The following is an 18,760-nucleotide window of genomic DNA, read 5'->3' on the forward strand; positions in this document are numbered from 1 at the left end:
GCATTTATTGATGGCATATCGCATTAATAGCAATAAGACACCTTAGCAATGGAATAGTCCAAACATTCCCAAAAGTAAAGCTCGAAGCCTTCCAGGACACAAGTTATAGGTTGTGACTGGGATTGATAAGGGTAACCGATGTGTATGGTGGGGTGATAGTATTATATTAAATTATTGAAAATCACCGTAGCTATCTATGATGACGTCTTACCATCAACGGTTGTCGGGATACTGGTTATGTAAAGTACCCGTTGTTGTCGTTCTCTTCTCATTCATATTATATATATTCAACACAAATACAGCGAGTGATACTTTGGTTGTATAATACATAAAGATCTTGCTCAAGGCATTCAAAGATAAGATCAATCAAGATGCAAGGTAAATTCGGTGGATTTTTAGGTAAAGCACAAGCTGCTTTAAAGGTATGTAACCATGATGAATTGTTTTTCTTTATTTTGTGAACCTCGTATACCCAAACACACACTGCCATAAAGATCTGTATGAATAGATAATCATTCTATATCTGATGAATTCATTTCATTTCTAGATGATATTCAAGACTAGTGTCAAGCTGACTCTACTTATGAATGTAGGATGGTCAATCTAGAGCAGCATCAGGAAGTTCAAATTTAATGCAATCTTTCTCATTACCTGGTGAATCACAAAAAGCTGCAAAGATACTTAAGAGTTTTCTCGGTAAGCTATATAATATCCCTTTATATCTTAGTGATAAGCTCTGGACTTATATACCTATATAAATTGTATTATATTGTATTATCTGTTTTTTCCAGCGGATCCAACAAATACCCGTACAGCATTAAATTCAATTCCAAAAGCTGTATTACAAAAAGCTAAAGGTATGTCTTCTTCAAAAAATCATCTTCTTCATCACATACTGTGCCCTGATGGAAATGAGGCTAATTGATTATCCATCTTCATGCCTATCCAATTTCCAGGTTTAGCAGTATTCACAATTTTAAAAGCAGGATTTGTATTTTCAGGTAAAGCAGGTTCAGGTTTAGTTATTGCACGTTTACCTGATGGAAGTTGGTCTGCACCAAGTTGTATTGCTACTGCAGGTGTTGGATGGGGTTTACAAATTGGTGCAGGTGAGTAAAGATATATTGATTAATTTGGACTACCAATCAATTGGACTAATATGTAAACTGGTGAAAGCTGATATATATCCATTTACCCAATAGATTTAACTGAGGTTGTCATTGTACTCAATTCAGATGAAGCTGTTAAAGCTTTCTCAAGAGGCGGTAATGTTACTGTAGGGGGTAAGTCAGTTCAGTGTGCCTTGACAGATATGGTTATCGGTGAATAACACCATTATACTAATCTCTCTTGTTAGGTGGAATATCTGCCGCTGCTGGACCCATTGGAACAGGTGGTCAAGTTTCATCTGCTTTAGCTAATCCAGCTCCAATGTTCAGTTATAGTAGATCAAAAGGTAAGCTAGTTATACAATATACCGTTTTATTCACCTTTATATACTCAAGTCAGCACATGATGGAAATGATCAGCTAACATGCAAGAACGTATTTTTGATTAGGTCTTTTCGCTGGATTGACATTAGACGGTACGATCTTAGTAGAAAGAAAAGATGCCAATAGAGATTTCTACGGAAGTAGTATCTCTTCAACTGATATTTTATCGTGAGTAGAGTAGTCTCACGCTTTTCATAATTGAGTTATCAGGGCTAATTATTATGGGTTTATGGTTCATCGTATATAGTGGAAGAGTACCTGCTCCCGAAATTGCCGGAGAAATGTATGATATAATTGAAGGTAAGTCGATCTTTTCCAGTTCACCTACCTCCTCGTCCTCAAGCACGACTTACTGATAATCTTGGTTCACAGCCGCTGAAGGTCTTGATGAATCTGGATTACCAGCAGAAGCCTATGTACCTGGACAACAAGGCGAAGCACTTCCCGTACCAAACTCAACAGCAGGATATCCAACTACTTCAAATACTGCTCAACACCCATCAACAACTGTTCCAGGCGCCGGTAACAAGACTGTTTTTGACTCGACTGCTCCTTAGGTAGACTAAGCTATACTGCGAGGTTGTCGGGGTTTTTAGAATGTCCATAAAGTACACGAGGAAAGAGCTATAAGTTCACGTCGAGTACATATACGTTGTCAGGATTTTGTAAACAGGAAGCAGGCCTAGGGAAAGACAGGAAAGAATTGAAATTTTTCAGAAGGTAAATTATCTATATTTCTTAAATTACTGTGAAATTACTATTAGTATGTCATGTACACTTAAAATAATAAACATCCCTTTATCCAAGTCAGCGCATCAATTGATCCTGCTATCATGCTATCGTGCTATTACTTCTTTTCTGAATCGTGCCGGGTTGTAAAATGCACAATACTGGAGATAACGACCAGTAGGGGTTTATCATATAAAGTTTAATGTTATTTGAATTACTACAGATAAAACACCATATCTTTTCTTTCTCTATTCAATTGGGTAAATGGTACACGTAGCGTTATAAATGGCATATATGGTGAAATAACCTGTTCATCATTACATAATTAAGATAACTTGAGGAGATATAGCGTGGTATAGTGTTTCATTTGAATCCCAGTGAAGAGTTTAGAAAGGGTTTAATCAAGATGAATAAAGTGATTATCGCTCAAATTGATAGTTATAAATTTGATTATTTATATTTGCTATCTTTAAATGTCGTTCTCGATGTGTTGATCGGTTTTAACTCTGGATCTGAATTATATACTAGTACTTGGTGTAATTTTGGCAAATTATCGTTGTTCATCAAATGTGCTTCAAACTTCATTGCATTATTAACGACTCTGATAATAAGTAGCGTATGTGATATCAGAATCAAGGAAAAAGGATGATTTGAATACGAACTCACATCAATGTTGATTGAATCCATACAATTCAAATGCATGCGCAACTTATAAAAGGATAACTCAAAACGTTTGAAACATAGAAACTTGTTCGATGAGAATTCATACATCATCTAAAAAGATGCATAAAAAGTGGAATAAAATTATGCATTCTAGTATAACATACATACAATACAATAAATAAGATTTTGGCCTCATATTATCTTAACATTGTTGTTACGTCTTCTCCCGAGCAAATCCATCTGCAAATGGATTTTACGAATCATCTTTGACCTTCAAATGAAAGCGCCGACCACCAGAAAAGAGAAAAGGTTGAAAAGGGAGGGCGCATAAAATAATCAGGTTGAGAGTATTGATGTTGATAAGAAAAGGTACAATAGTCTATTTGATGAATCTATTTTGATCGAAAGCAAGAGTTTAGCTTTTTTCCCCCTTATAACAATAATGATTGGGAGAGAGAGAGAGAGAGAGAGAGCACAAGGGAAAATGAAAACTCACTTATTCATAAATTTCTTATGGAATTCAGATCTTAATAAATCATTGACGAATTCACCTTTTTTATTCTTTGGATCATTTAAATTTGAAGCTTGATTTTTAAAAATCAAATCATCATCCCATCTTCTTTTAACTGTGAAACTTCCTGTTACCGCCGATGATGATGTAGTTGTAGAAGAAGCAGCAGATGGTGATTGACCTAAAGCAGCTTGTAAATTTAATAAAGGATTACCTAAAGCTATTTCAGATTCTCTATCTTGCGCTGATGATGCTGCGTTTTCTGCTTCCTATTATAGCGAATTGAAAATCAAGTCAGCATTATACATTTTACGATGGGAAAAGATTGATTATTTATACATGGATACATGAACAATTGTTCGAAGCAAAAATGAAATAAAATGTTTAACAGTAATGTAGAGGAATAAAGAAAGAGAAAAAAACTCACTTGTCTGGCTTTCTCTTCTGCCCTTTCTTGTTTAATTTTTGCTAATTCAGCCATTAAAGCTGCTGTATCATCTTCATCATCTGAATCGTCTGAATCGTCATCTTCATCTTCATCATCGTCACTGCGTCGATCAAAGAGACAGATATCAGCCACAACCTCAAGCTCAAGAGAGATATCCACAGCTCTCTTTGATGTTATATCAAATAAGAGTATACTCACTCATCATCATTCTGTTTAAAATCCCCATTACCGTTTACTTGTTTACCTTTACCTTTATTCAATTTTGTTCTTTCTTCTTCATCTTCATCATCATCGTCATCATCATCATCTTTATCTAATTCAGCAGCTTCTTCCAATATTTTCCTTCTTTTTGTTATCTGATCATCTTCATCTTTGTTATCTGATTTATTATCTTGACTTTGACCACCATTCTCAATTTTTAATGTATTTTCAGACTGTAAAGGTGGTAAAGGAGGTAAACCTTGAGCTTTTCTTTTCTTTTCTAATGCATTTCTTTCAGCTAATTGTAATTCTAATTTTAAATCACGTCTTTGAACATCAGATGAATTAGTTTGTCCAGGTTGTCTAAATTTTAATTTTGTATGTGATGCTAAAGATAATTTTGATATTTGTTGTGATCCAGCTTTGGTTTCTCTACCTTGTGTTGGATTCCATGTTGGTCTATGTGCTTGAGACATCTTGTTCGATTATCGAAAATTCGATGATTCTGATTATTGGTATGCTGTTCTATGTGCTTTTTTTATATTAAAGATCAATCTGATCAATTACTTGAAATATAGTTCATGAATGCAAAAGATTAAGATGATAATATAAATCGTGATTTATCGCAATAAAAGCTACCTTAGCTTTGGGCTCGTCAAGATGTTGCAGACGAATAGAAGGAAATTTGATTCCGTTCAAAGCAATCGTATAAATAGTGGCACAAATTCTACACATTGAGATTGTGCTCTTTTTCAGACATCAACGATTGCAAACCATTGCATATCCAGTAAAGCGACTCAAGAGGAAGAAGGAATGAAGATATACATAGTTTTTCTAAAGCCAGAAAAGTATCCAACAATGCATACACAAAACAAAAAACCCAAACAAAAAACTGATCTTCTATTTTATTTAATCTATAAAATTCCTACACTTCCTTACATTTACTAAACTTCACATTTGGGCAAGCGGTGAATCATTTCATCATCAGTATTATTGACCAAATTGTTCCAAGCCAACATATTCAACACCTTTACCTTGTTGAACTTGACCAATTATCCAAGCATCTTCACCATTTTCTTTTAATGAATCCAAAGCTTTTTGTACGTTTTGTTGAGAAACAATAATTACCATACCTACACCACAATTAAAAGTTCTAACCATTTCTTTAGGTTCAACATTACCAGTTTTCATTAACCATTTCCAAATTTTTGGTAAATTATATGATGTTAAATCAATTCTAACACCTAAATCAGAATATAATGAAGAAGAATCAAAAATTCTTGGAATATTTTCAGTAAATCCACCTCCTGTTATATGTGACATTCCTTTAAATAAACCAGATTTTATTCCAGGCAATAAAGATTTTATATAAATTTTTGTTGGTTCTAATAAAGATTCACCAACTTGTTGTTCTTGATTCCAAGGTGATTTATCATTTAATGATAATCCGGATAATGAAATGATTTTTCTAATTAATGAATATCCATTTGAATGTGGACCACTTGAAGATAAAGCTAATAAATAATCACCTTGTTGAATATCATTTGAAGGTAATAATTGTTTTCTTTCTACAGCACCAACAGCGAAACCAGCTAAATCATAATCATCTTTTAAATACATTCCAGGCATTTCAGCAGTTTCACCACCAATTAAAGCACATCCAGCTTTTAGACAACCTTCTGCTATACCTGTTATAACATCTGATGCTACATCAACATCTAATTTTGAACAAGCATAATAATCTAAGAAATATAATGGTTCTGCACCTTGAACAATTAAATCGTTTACTGACATTGCAACTAAATCAATACCAACAGTTGAATGTTTTTGATAATCTAATGCAACTCTTAATTTTGTTCCAACACCATCTGTACCAGAGATTAAGATTGGATCTTCATATCCAATAGCTTTCAAATCAAATGATCCACCAAATCCACCAATATTTGAATCTGCTCCAATTCGTCTAGTAGCTTTAACAACTGGTTTTATAGCATCAACTAAATCATTTCCTGCTGTAATTGATACTCCTGCTGCTGCGTATGTTAAAGATTGTACAGGTGCAGGTGTAGATCCAGATGCGGAAGATGATGAAACTGGTGCAGGTTCAGATGATAGAGCTCTGTAAGCAATATCTCTTCGGTATGTTTTACCTTGCCATAAAATTTGATCAACACCGGAATATGCTAAATCTACAGCTTCTCTAAGACTTGATCCAGATGCACAAACCGCAAGTACTCTTCCACCATCAGTTACACCAGTATCGTTCTTGATTGTTGTACCAGCATGGAAAACGTGAACACCTGATTGCAAATGGAGAATATTCAGTGGGCACCCCATTGTACCGGGAATCAAGTAGATTACTCACCATTTGGCATATCTGGATTTATAGTCATAGGTACACCTTTAGGATATTTACCGGGATAACCTTCTGAAGCGAGAACGACTGAAACAGCATAACCATCTTTGTAACCAAGTTTAACCGAGTCAAGTCTTCTTTCAACAGCAGCCTGAACGCATTCAGATGATCTCATCAGTTCTAGCATTCTAAGACATCGTAGCAATTTTTCGTATGTCTAAAGAATCGCATGTACTTACAAGCATTACTTCAGCAAGATCTGTTTCATCATCTAAAAGTAACATTAAAGCTTGGGTTTCTGGATCACCGAATCTAACATTGTATTCAAGTACTTTAGGTCCGTCCGGAGTAAGCATGAAACCGGTGAAGAGCATTCCGACGAATGGGAAACCTGAACACGGGATATCAGTATAGGTCAATTTTTTGACATCTTAAATGTCATTCCATAAAGCGTAAAGAGAAAACACAACTCACCATCTTCTCTCATACCTTTAATAGTAGGTTCTAAAGATTCTTTCAAAACTCTATCCATAATTTCTTTTGTTGCAACTGGAGCAGGAGCATAAGCACCCATACCACCAGTATTTGGACCTGTATCACCTTCACCGATTCTTTTATGATCTTGTGCAGCAGGCATTGGTATAATTGTATAACCATCTGAAAAAGCTAAAACTGAAATTTCTGGTCCAGTTAAATATTCTTCAATTACAACTTCATCACCTGCATTACCAAATTCTTTATCTACCATTACAGATTTTAAAGCTTCTAAAGCTTGTTGATTTGTTTCAGGAATTAAAACACCTTTACCTGCAGCTAATCCAGAAGCTTTTATAACGCATCTTCCTGTTGTTTTTAAAAATGGATTTGAATTTATATATTCAGTAGCTTCTTTAAATTGATTTGATGTAAATGATTTAAAAGATGCTGTAGGTATAGAATGTCTTTTCATAAATTCTTTTGATAATGATTTTGATCCTTCTAATAATGATGCTATAGGTGAAGGACCAAAAACAGGTATACCGATTTTTTTAAATGATCCTTCTACACCATCAACTAAAGGTTGTTCAGGTCCAGGTATAACTAAATCTATTTTTTCTTTTAAAGCGAATTCAATTAAAGGTTTAAATTCTTTTGGTTTACCCCATGATATATCTAAATTTGATACTTTACCACCCATTAAAGCTGTTCCTCCATTTCCTGGACAAACATAAATTTTTGATACCCTTTTAGATTGTGATAATTTATATGCTAAAGCATGTTCTCTACCACCACCACCTAATAACAAGATTGATAAATCCGTTGAAGGTGAAGGGAATGAAGTGATTTCTGACATTGTGAATAAAGACTCCACTCAGTCTTTTCTTCTTATATTGGTTGATATAGGTAAGAAAACCTGGTATCGCAAAACTCAAATTATAGTTATCTACCTATCAACAACACAAAATGTCAAAAGTGGACCAACTTTGCTATCTTCGAATGAAAATGAAAAAAATGTGCCACTTATCGGAATTACCCTCTCACTTGACTGGGGTGTAATCAGGATATCCACGTGTCAATTCGTTCCTGAGAATGTTGATCTATATACATATGATACTCCACCCAACTACCGCATTCCATATTCTGACGTCGTGACGCAACTACCATACCTGCCAACACTCACTACTACTTACTACTTACTACCTATAAACACCTCCTTCTACTTTCTCATCCTTTTCTATTCTCTTTCCCCTTCTATACCATACATATACTGTGTACATCATATCCAAAATGTGAGTGGAATGTGGAATCTCAGCAATTCAGTCTACGTTCCCTTTGATAGCTCTAGACACTGACAATATGTTACCTAACACAGGTCCGACGTCGTTACTGTTCAAACTAAAGCCTATTCAGGTATGTTGAAGTATCCCTTGAACAGCTTCAACGAGACTAGGAGATTACAAGCTTGATCTTTCTGGAATGAACCATGGACTGACTCTTATTCTACAATGCTATAGGCCAAAAGCCTGGTACCTCAGGTCTCCGAAAGAAGGTAAAGATCTTCCAACAAGAACATTACACTGAGAATTTCATTCAAGCTACTTTAAGTGCTATGCCAGGTGGTCCAGAGGGTAAAACCTTGGTCGTTGGTGGTGATGGTCGATACTTCGTGAGTGATCCTCTCCTCATCCGTTCTTTTATTTCGACACTGTACAGTGTTCATTCCACTTCTGCATCTGTTCCTAAATACGAATTGCTCATCCTGACATTTTTACATTTCCAGTCTCCTGAAGCCGTCCAGATCATCCTTAGAATCGGTGCCGCTAACGGTATCAAGCACATCATCCTTGGTCAAGATGCTATCCTTTCCACACCTGCCGTATCAGCTTTAATCAGATCATTAAAGACTGATGGTGGTATCCTTTTAACCGCTTCTCACAACCCAGGTGGTCCAGAAAACGATTTCGGTATCAAATTCAACATTGCTAACGGTGGTCCAGCTCCTGAAGAAGTCACAAACTCCATTCACAAGATTACTGAAACCATCAAGGAATACAAACAAATCAATCTCCCTGATGTAAGTCGTTTTTTTTCTATTCCTGAGCACTCATATCTCTCCGTACAACAGGAGCACTGACTTCTTGACAATCTGCAGCTTGATCTCTCAAAGACCGGTGAATTCAATCATGGTCCAATCAAAGTAACAATCGTAGATCCAGTATCCAATTACATCAAACTCCTTAAAGAAATCTTCGATTTCGAATTGATCAAAAATTGGTTACACACTACATCACCTAAACCAACAGTATTATTTGATGCTTTGAATGGTGTTACAGGACCATATGGAAGAGCCATCTTTGTTGATGAATTAGGTTTAGATGAAAACTCAATCCAAAACTGTGTACCAAAACCTGATTTTGGTGGATCACATCCTGATCCAAATTTAACTTATGCACATGAATTAGTCGAAAGAGTTGAAAAAGAAAATATTGAATTTGGTGCTGCTTCAGATGGTGATGGTGATAGAAATATGATTTATGGAAAAGGAGCCTTTGTTACTCCATCAGATTCAGTAGCTATCATTGCTGATTGGGCAGAAAAAGCTATTCCATATTTCAAATCTGGTGTAAAAGGTTTAGCTAGATCAATGCCTACTTCCGGTGCTATTGATATCGTAGCTAAAGACAAAGGTCTTGAAGTCTTTGAAGTTCCAACTGGATGTAAGTTAATTGGCCTTTCAACGACTGGTACGCTACAAAGCTGATACACAAACGATATGTCGATAGGGAAGTTCTTTGGTAACCTCATGGATGCTGGTAGACTTTCTATCTGTGGTGAAGAATCTTTCGGTACTGGTTCTGATCACATTAGAGAGAAAGATGGTGTCTGGGCTATCGTCGGTGAGTACTGGATTATCAGCTGCACCACATAGAGCAACATTAGCTGATAAGCCGACATCTATGCAGCATGGCTCTCTATTCTCGCTGCTGCTAACAAAGAGAAACCTGGATCCGGTATCAACGATGTATTAATGCAACACTGGAAGAAATACGGACGAAGTTTCTTCTCCAGGTGAATATCATTTCGCTTTTTAGCGGTGTTTATGTCATCCTCATCTGATTGATGGGCAATCGCTGATTATTATTCAACCTACAGATACGATTACGAAGAATGTGAATCAGAAGGAGCTGAAGCTATGATGGACCATTTAAGAAAATTATTCGCTTCATCTGATTTCGTTGGGCAATCATTAAAAGCTACATCATCAGATGCATCATTCAAAGTTAAAGAAGCAGATGATTTCTCATATACTGATCCAATTGATGGATCTGTATCCAAAAAACAAGGTCTATACATTAAATTTGAAGATGGTTCAAGAATCATCTTCAGATTATCAGGTACAGGTTCTTCAGGAGCAACAGTCAGATTATACGTTGAAAAATACTCAAAGAATGAAGATGAATACCCATTAGATGCTCAAGATGGTCTTAAACCTTTAATTGAAGTCGCTTTGGCTACTTCGAAATTAAAGGAATTCACAAAGAGAGACAAACCTGATGTTATCACAGTAAGTTGAATTTCGTTTTTCGATGTCCAGGGGAAAATAATGGGAATGACTGCTAATTGTCACTGTATTTGTCCTTACAGTAAACAACGATGAATTTCCGAAACGTTTATAACGGGGAATTAAGGAAGAAAAGGATTATGCAGGGAGGTTTTATGGCATAGTAACAGAAAGTAAATAATGATTGAGAAACAAATAATGCATCTTTTTTTCAAATACAATCTTGAAATCGTTGATCACAAGATTATTTCTGCATACGCGCACTGCCAATATGTAAAATACAGTATTTATCATCGTGTATGGTATGTAAATAAGAAACCTGATCTTACTATTTTACAATAGTCGATACGAGATAGCATTTGGTTTCCAACCTGTTTTCTCATATCTCCGATACTCCGGAATATGTTACATACGCAAAGTCATTCAAGCTAGAAGCGATCTGATGCTGAAGTTCATACTTAGTATTCTCTTTGAATACCTTCTTGTCCAGTTGGAGGTTCGACTAAACTTCTATCTGCAACACCACCTTGACCTAATCCTAATTCTGTTGTGGGTTGAGGTTCAATTTGATCTTGATTTTGACCAAGATAGTTTGATTGTGGTTCAAGTTCAGATTGATTCAGACCGATAATTTGGCTTTGTGATTGAGTGATATAATAATTATTGTTTTTGTCATTATCACTTTGGTTGTTGTCAGTAAGAGATTGATTAGGTAATCCACCATGAACAAAGTAACCTAATGATGAATTACCTTTATCACCTTGTTCGCCTGATGGTATAGCAGGTGTTTGATGTGATGGTGGTAATGGAATATTCTCATATTTGGCTGTTTGATCATTTTCCGCTTGATTGTTTGAAATATTGCTTTGATTATCAATTACATATGGATTAAATGATGAAGGTGGTTCGGATATATCGGCTGGATTTGTAGGACCGATATGATGAGGTTCAGATGAATAAGGTGTTATATTGGAGTTTGACTTATCTTCCTCTGAAATGGTATTAATAGGTTTATCATCTTTGTTAAATTCATCATTTTGGACCATATGAGTGTGATCTTGAGGGAGGATATCAGAATGAATATCATATTCGGAGGATTGAATGGAATGATCAATTTGTTTAGCTTGTCCTTCTTCTTCTAATTTATCATGATTTTTAGTGAATTTGCCAACTACAGTATGTACAGTATCATGAAATAGGTAAGTTAGTTTAAAAGAGAGAAAAAAAGAAGCTATAACTAATCAAGAAAAACGAAATTGGTAAATGGAAATCCAAACAACTGACCAAATTCTTCAAATTTACCAGAGATCTTTTCAGTAAATGTCGGTTTATGGGTTGGTACAGATTCTTCTTGCTGTTCGTCGAGAGGTCCAGTAGATTTGGATTGAAGGTTATTGTCAATTTCAGTGCTGAAAGGTAAAAGCTAATGTTATTTTGCCAATTTAACAAAGTGAAAAATGCCGAGTACCACTTATCATTCAACCTATGGTGATGGAGTGGGAAAAAAACTCACTTTGAGCTGATGTTATCAAGATTACCAGTGTTATCAGTTTGTGACATCTTGATTAATTTCGTTTTATTTTTCAATCTTTAGTGTCAAGTTATCAAGGTTGTATCGTCTGAAGCTTGTTTGGTGAGGTGATAGAAAAGGAAGAAATAATGGGTTAAACAGGAATTGGTGATCCTCCTTAGATATGCATATTCAAACCTCCCTTCCAAAGTACCAAGCTGTGTAAGCAAGCTATCATTACTTTACTATATACATAAAGCTTGATGATTATATGTCATTTTTGATGTAAAAGACGTCATGAACCCGAGAAAACATGCGTTCTTTCTTACATTAATGCTTCTAAATGATTCACATCGTGTTTTGCCAGCTACGATCTGTTTGCTGATTATGGTACCGCAAATTGATTTTCAATCTTCAATGACTTCTTTCATCTTCACATTGCACAACACAAGTAGAAAGATTGGCGTTTAATCACGGTTTTCATGTAACTGTTGATCTTTATCTTTGTAGTGATGGTGATGGTGATGGTCATGACGACAAATTGAGTTCTTTTTTCTTTAAGTGGGACCTCCTATTTCACTACTTCTCACATATCAGTACTCACGTTATTATTAGCATATCAGTCTTCCCACTTGATCAGCTTTCATCTACGGCCATTGAATCTGAAAAACATCGCATCCCGTCCGTTCTGCGTAATTAAGTTAGATATCGCTCAGTTAGTACCAAAGTGGGGGACCATTTGGGAATCTTGAGTGCTGTAGTTTGTTTGTTTTTTTTTCTCTTCTTCTTGGAGATTCTGATACAATCTATCTCTCAAAGTGACATTGTTGATGGATCGTGATTATAGAGTGAAATCATTGAAATTATAATCAGCTAGCACTTAACACTGCATATGACTCATATAGACTTTGGCGATACATCAACCAGTAGTAATCAACTTCCTATTTTACATAAGAAAATTCTTTTCAAGCCAGTACGATATCGATATGTTTGCGATCAAATTTTGAGTAGTCAGGGATATAGGGAATGATGAATGTAGACACTTACTTGTAACAAACAATCTCAGAAATATCTCAATTCTGCGCAATTATGAAACAACAAAGTCCAGACTTTCTGGATTTTCTCGCATCCGAAGGGGAATTTGTTTAGCTTGTTATTGAAACTGGGGTAACGATGATCTAAAACCTCATTCCTCATTAAATGTCAAAGAGTCTGGACATGTGGGAGTACGTGTATGTATGTAGGTTAGCTGTAAGATTTGGCGATACGTGAGCAAGATCTGTCGATAGAGGATCGATAAATGCTCGTTCGAACTTACGTGACAGAAGCCAAGGCAGTCGACGCGTCCCATAATTAAGCTTACTCTTTGATTTGATTTGATTTGATTTTACGTTTCACTTTCACTTGACTGCTCTTTTTTTGTCTTTGTTAACCGTGACTTGTCTCTTTTGGTGCTGTGTATCTGTAGTAGATATATTTCATCATCAACTTGCTCTCTTCATAATCAATCCATCTCCTCAATCTTCTTCATATCAGCCTATACATCATACGGGCAGGTCCCATCAATTGCACAGTATATATTTGCTTATAACGATAAGATCGAGAAAGCCTGGAGCTGTGTAAAGGAGAAGAAGACCCGTAACAGAACCCTCAACCCTGTAAAGACACTAAAAATCTAAGGAAAACTCAAAGTGCTCGGATCATCTGGCCATTATACATTCAAGAGTAGCTGGATCTATCATCTCACCAGCTCAACAACAATAACAAAATTAAAATCAATTGCCTTCACAATACTTAGAAGCATATTCAACCATACTATTCATCAACCTCACCTTGATCATCATAACCCACGATTCACATCAATCCCAACTTTCGACATTTACAGATAGACTTCAGAGACATCATCCTTTCATATCATCATACTCATTTTCAACACGATACGAACGCTCCTTTACGACAAGTATCAAACTAGAAATAACCGCTACACGTTTGAAGAGTGATCTTCCTTTTATCGCGACCCTACCTCAGTGAAAATAACAATTCGACGATAATTTCAATCGAAATAAGCTGGCCTTTTTACGTTCTCACTTAGAATCACCGTCCAACAACAAGCGACTTGCACGACACTTCAAGAAGACTCGACTATATCAATTCTGGCGGAAATAGGAATCGAGGAAATAGGAATCAGACACCTATCAAAATATTACATTCGTTTTTGTCTCGGCATCCACGCTCATTTGATAAGACATTTTCCATTATTTATCAATCAAGATAATTGATAAATACAATCTCATAACCGACATATCAGCATCTCAAGCGCTATTTGCAAGTAAATTACATACTCAGTGCATATCGGTTTGGTACCGCTCGACGAGATGCATTCATCTCACAACATTTCACCAAGACTAGATTTGTGGAAAAGGGATGGATGTGTATCATGTGATGAAGCTACACCTCAATGTAATTGTGCGGCAGGAGAAAAGTGTATCTTGACATCTAGGTGAGTTGTATAGGTCAAATATACAACATCCCATACGTCTTTACTTGGTAGTACCTCTATAGAGCAAACGTCATCATCTCCGAAGTATAACTGACTGAGGCGTTACTTCCGCAGAACATGCAATCAATGTCCAACCATCCAATGTATCAAATCATCTAGCTCAAAATCCAAAGGTGTGAATCCAGGTGCTATAGCTGGACCTGTAGTTGCCGTTCTAGTCATCGCTAGTTTAGGCTTGTTTTGGTGGTTGAGACGAAAGAAGGTGTGTTAGAGATTGTGCTTAAAGGAGTTGAGCAAACAGCTGATGATCCAATTGATCTTGCTTTTAGAGACGAGATCTCGCTCGTTTGGAATCTCTCGCAGCACGGGCAAGAAAAGCCGAATCCGCTGGATTTCAGCTATCACAACCACCTTCCCCACAACCTGGTTCAGCACATTCCATGTCAACTCATTCTAGAGATTCATTACCCCAAAGACCCCCTTCGGCTGCTCGATCTAGATCACCTTTACCTCCTGCACCTGTCAATGCGGAATATTACGATGATCATGGGGCAACAATTAGAGTATATAACAGTAACAGAGGTACAATAGATTTAGATAAAAATGATAACGGAGATCCATTTTCTGACAGACAAAGTATATCAACTATGGGAAGTGGAGGTACAGCCAACATCATCCCCATCCAATATATTCCACCATCAAAATCTGATGAGGCATTATCGAAAAAAGCCATACCTGGTCCTGAAGGTCCCTCAAACCAAAGTGCAGCCGCTAAAGCACTTGATATAGCTAGACAGAATTTATTACATCCCAGAAGACCTGCGAGAGCACCTGACCTTGATTTGAGATTGAATCCACCTTCCAACAGTAACGCACCACCATCAGCATACTCTTTCTTAAACGATCAACGTTCACCTGGAGGAGCATCAAGTTCGCAATATAGAGATTCATATTTATCGGGAAATTCAGCTGCGCCTTCATATTGGTCAGGTCAATCAGATGTACACTTAGATGCACCAAAAATCGTTACTTCAAGACAAGTTCAGATTGGTAGATTACAACAAGCCGAAGTCGTTCAATTCGGTGCTAATGGTAAACCAAATTTAACTATAAATGGACAAATTTCGCCTGATAATGAAAATGGTGAACATCTAAGTCCAAATATCCTTCAAGGAGAACAACAAAGAATATCACCAACTTCAAGATCTTTCCATTCAGGTACAAGTAGAACTTTGACTCCAATCAGTAACAGATTCAATGATAATATTGAAGAAGAGGAACTAGAAGAAGGTTTAAGATCCAATGAACCCCCTTCAGCAGGTTCAGATGGCGATTTAAGATTTTCAATGGGTAGTTTAGCATATGATAGAAATTCCGTTTCGACAATGGGTACAGGTAGATATTTAGCTTCTGCTATTCAAACTGGTTCACCTTCTTCACCACTACCACATTCACAAGCAGTACAAAGATCCCCTATACCACCACCTCCATCTTCGAAACCTTTGACCAATGGTGAAAATAGAAATTCAAAAGATTCATCAAAATCATTTGCAGATTCAGTTTTGGGTTCTTTCCCTATGATACCCCCAAATTTTAGTCATCCCGACGGAGGGAATAATAGGAGTCCTTTAATTCCACCCTCTTCTAGTTTTGGTTCAGGATTACCACAATCTACATCAACAAATACACTAGAACATTTGGCTTTTACTTCACGCCCTTCAACGACATATAAAAATTCGTCCCCTTCTCCTATGAAATTAGATAACAACAACAACAAAAAATCGAGACCTGAAACTCAAGCTTCAGTAGCTGATTCTTTCTTAGGTTCATTCCCATTTATTCAACCATCTCAAGAAGAATTAAATGATTTACCTTCTACAACACAAACACCAAATGTACCTTCAAATGCTAGTGCCAGAGCGCTAAGTACAACTTCGGAAGGTTTAGGTGGATTCGAATTCATGTTACAGAACGATCAAGATATTCCTCCTGTACCGACTCCTAGAAAGGATTAAACGATGCAGGATTTATTCAGTTAGAAATATGATAATCATGTAGATGTAGAAAACCCATGTCAATCAGTAATTAGAATTTTTTTGTGAAAAAATGATATATATATAGTCAATACAGTACCATAGACCCACCAATCTTCTATTTATACTCTCATACAATGTTTTAACGATCTTATATATGCTATACATACAATGTTCATGGAATGAATTAAATGAAAAATGTTTATCTACGTTATGGTCCGGTTCAAGCAGGGAAGCATAACGGGATCAAATTCTCTTTCTTATCTAAGGTATGTACAGTAGTAATATGTATTTTCCAATTATGCTAATTAGTATTAGTATTTAGTATATTATGATTTTCCAATCCGGAGTCTCCAATCGTTATTGCAATTCCGCTTAAATACTGTCCTCTATAACTCATCTCTGATTCTTGGAAATCATCAGGACATCAAGCAACTTTAGCTTTGGTTATTGGTTGTTGACCTATCATCAAAAGCACTATTCTGAAAATCAGATCTTTCATCTTTATATCCATATCTTCGCTCATACAAATTACTTTACATTCACCTTAATCCGCCTTCAATTTCAACTTGAATCAGATCAAAGATGTTATCCCTTCGATTAGCTAGACCAGCTTCATCAATACTTAGAAATGCTGTAGTATCCAAAACTACTCCAGCTATGAGATTCTCAGCCATTAGGTTCATTTCTAGTAAGTTCCAAACACAACCTCACAGCGTAGTCTCGCTAGCGCTGGAATGAAAAAAAAAAATTGATTAATTGATAAAGAGGAGTTTCAAGGCATGATAAGCTAACTAATCAATGTATCTTCGGTACCACCTTAAACTGTTAATTTGAAAACAGCAAGATACACAACAGATCATGAATGGGTATCATTTGATAAATCTTCAAACATCGGTACTGTTGGTATTACAGATTACGCACAAAAAGCTTTAGGTGATGTTGTTTTTGTTGAATTACCTGGTCAAGGTTCAGAAGTTGCTCAAGGTGGTAAGTAATGTATTTCCATTAATGATATTCTCCCCTCTTCTTCTTCCTCTTCTCAGAAGGTTTATCTCTGTGTTGTCGAGGGAAGTTGGAAAAGCAGAAGGCAATATTAAGTGTTGAAGGCATTCAAGTATCAACCTGTCCTTGGGAAATTGTGGATTGATGGAATTAGGCTTGATTGCCTCGAGCAACGGTCTATGGCTGCATATCTATATATTGATATAGATGGGGATAGAAGAAGGGTTCCAGCTCTACAAATGGGAAGACAGACGAGAAACCTTGTAGGGTAGAACAGATAGAACGGAGGTGGATATGTTGATTGAGACAGACACAAAAAGAACAAAAAGAAAAGTAAAGGAAATATATAAGGAACCATCTTTCTGCTCATCTCGTCTCGTATCGTCTCGTCTCGTGGTTTTATATTCTTGAAATTATATCATCTTCTTACTCAATCGCTTTTACAATATTTGATGGCATCTGAGATTTTTACGAGATAAAGACAATAGCTGATCAGATTTGTCATTGTTGATATAGATTCAATGGGTGCCGTAGAATCAGTTAAAGCAGCTTCAGATATTTACGCACCAGTTTCAGGTGTAGTTGAAGAAATCAATGAAACTTTATCTGAACAACCTTCTTTATTAAACAAATCTCCTGAACAAGATGGTAAGTTATTTATTCTGTTGGTTTATCTACAGATTATTCAAATCCTTCATTCGTTCACCTAATTATTTATCTATCCACAATAACTGAGTAATACTTTCTTATTCCCTTATATACCAATATTTTTCCCCCTCATCTCCTTTCTTATCCATTCTAAACTTTTTCTTCTTTCACCAATCAAACTCAATTACTCCATTTACTGATGATAACACTTGTCCTCAAATAGGTTGGTTATCAAAGATCAAACTTTCAGATCCAGCAGAATTCGAAGCTTTATTAGATGCTGAAGCTTATAAAGCACACTGCGAAGGTCAATAAACAAATTTTGCCCATGCGGATAAATCACGTACTTTTCAACAGGAGTAGAACTTGAAGTAAAGCAAAATTTGACGTTGAAGGAAGGAAGAGCATTTTAAGGGTTTATACGGATATTAAACTATATGTATATGAATATCATTACAATATGTTAACTGGACATGGAGAAGAACAGCTTGCCTGATTTGAATTATACAATGACATTTTGAAGATTCAGCAGTCCAGAAAGCATTTATGCATATTCCTTTTTCAAGACTAACAAACAAACAAACAAATATGTGAATGATACAACTTTGATTTTCTCTTTTT

The 18,760-nt window shown here is 36.1% G+C and overlaps 7 protein-coding genes and 1 non-coding gene across 8 annotated transcripts; 5 read left to right on the forward strand and 3 right to left on the reverse strand.

Annotated features, from left to right (window-relative positions):
• Positions 1 to 371: 371 nt before the first annotated feature.
• L201_003268 (uncharacterized protein) lies at positions 372 to 2,050 on the forward strand (the record flags this gene model as incomplete). The annotated part of the gene is made up of 9 exons (XM_066219024.1): positions 372 to 422; positions 594 to 696; positions 792 to 857; positions 957 to 1,109; positions 1,203 to 1,283; positions 1,358 to 1,456; positions 1,559 to 1,661; positions 1,741 to 1,793; positions 1,866 to 2,050. The coding sequence occupies 9 exons, from the start codon at positions 372 to 374 to the stop codon at positions 2,048 to 2,050; spliced, it is 894 nt and encodes a 297-aa protein (XP_066075121.1).
• A 1,327-nt stretch (positions 2,051 to 3,377) lies between these two features.
• On the reverse strand, positions 3,378 to 4,521 carry L201_003269 (uncharacterized protein; the record flags this gene model as incomplete). The annotated part of the gene is made up of 3 exons (XM_066219025.1): positions 3,378 to 3,665; positions 3,824 to 3,944; positions 4,043 to 4,521. 3 exons carry the CDS (start codon positions 4,519 to 4,521, stop codon positions 3,378 to 3,380), a joined length of 888 nt encoding a protein of 295 aa, XP_066075122.1.
• Positions 4,522 to 5,035: 514 nt separating this feature from the next.
• On the reverse strand, positions 5,036 to 7,734 carry L201_003270 (phosphoribosylamine-glycine ligase; the record flags this gene model as incomplete). The annotated part of the gene is made up of 4 exons (XM_066219026.1): positions 5,036 to 6,345; positions 6,411 to 6,552; positions 6,641 to 6,792; positions 6,876 to 7,734. The coding sequence occupies 4 exons, from the start codon at positions 7,732 to 7,734 to the stop codon at positions 5,036 to 5,038; spliced, it is 2,463 nt and encodes an 820-aa protein (XP_066075123.1).
• Positions 7,735 to 8,237: 503 nt separating this feature from the next.
• Positions 8,238 to 10,455, forward strand: L201_003271 (uncharacterized protein; the record flags this gene model as incomplete). Its single annotated transcript, XM_066219027.1, has 8 exons — positions 8,238 to 8,291; positions 8,396 to 8,430; positions 8,487 to 8,547; positions 8,662 to 8,955; positions 9,034 to 9,598; positions 9,665 to 9,778; positions 9,845 to 9,950; positions 10,035 to 10,455. The coding sequence occupies 8 exons, from the start codon at positions 8,238 to 8,240 to the stop codon at positions 10,453 to 10,455; spliced, it is 1,650 nt and encodes a 549-aa protein (XP_066075124.1).
• Positions 10,456 to 10,901: 446 nt separating this feature from the next.
• Positions 10,902 to 12,003, reverse strand: L201_003272 (uncharacterized protein; the record flags this gene model as incomplete). The annotated part of the gene is made up of 3 exons (XM_066219028.1): positions 10,902 to 11,614; positions 11,728 to 11,852; positions 11,957 to 12,003. 3 exons carry the CDS (start codon positions 12,001 to 12,003, stop codon positions 10,902 to 10,904), a joined length of 885 nt encoding a protein of 294 aa, XP_066075125.1.
• A 598-nt stretch (positions 12,004 to 12,601) lies between these two features.
• L201_003273 lies at positions 12,602 to 12,716 on the forward strand. Its single transcript, XR_010725551.1, has one exon. It is a non-coding gene; the product is annotated as a 5S ribosomal RNA (ribosomal RNA).
• A 1,612-nt stretch (positions 12,717 to 14,328) lies between these two features.
• Positions 14,329 to 16,468, forward strand: L201_003274 (uncharacterized protein; the record flags this gene model as incomplete). The annotated part of the gene is made up of 3 exons (XM_066219029.1): positions 14,329 to 14,453; positions 14,568 to 14,715; positions 14,783 to 16,468. The coding sequence occupies 3 exons, from the start codon at positions 14,329 to 14,331 to the stop codon at positions 16,466 to 16,468; spliced, it is 1,959 nt and encodes a 652-aa protein (XP_066075126.1).
• A 603-nt stretch (positions 16,469 to 17,071) lies between these two features.
• On the forward strand, positions 17,072 to 18,454 carry L201_003275 (glycine cleavage system H protein; the record flags this gene model as incomplete). The annotated part of the gene is made up of 4 exons (XM_066219030.1): positions 17,072 to 17,177; positions 17,330 to 17,476; positions 18,008 to 18,139; positions 18,363 to 18,454. 4 exons carry the CDS (start codon positions 17,072 to 17,074, stop codon positions 18,452 to 18,454), a joined length of 477 nt encoding a protein of 158 aa, XP_066075127.1.
• Positions 18,455 to 18,760: the final 306 nt, after the last annotated feature.

The sequence above is a fragment of the Kwoniella dendrophila genome, chromosome 4, assembly GCF_036810415.1.
Source record: "Kwoniella dendrophila CBS 6074 chromosome 4, complete sequence".
Taxonomy (NCBI): domain Eukaryota; kingdom Fungi; phylum Basidiomycota; class Tremellomycetes; order Tremellales; family Cryptococcaceae; genus Kwoniella; species Kwoniella dendrophila.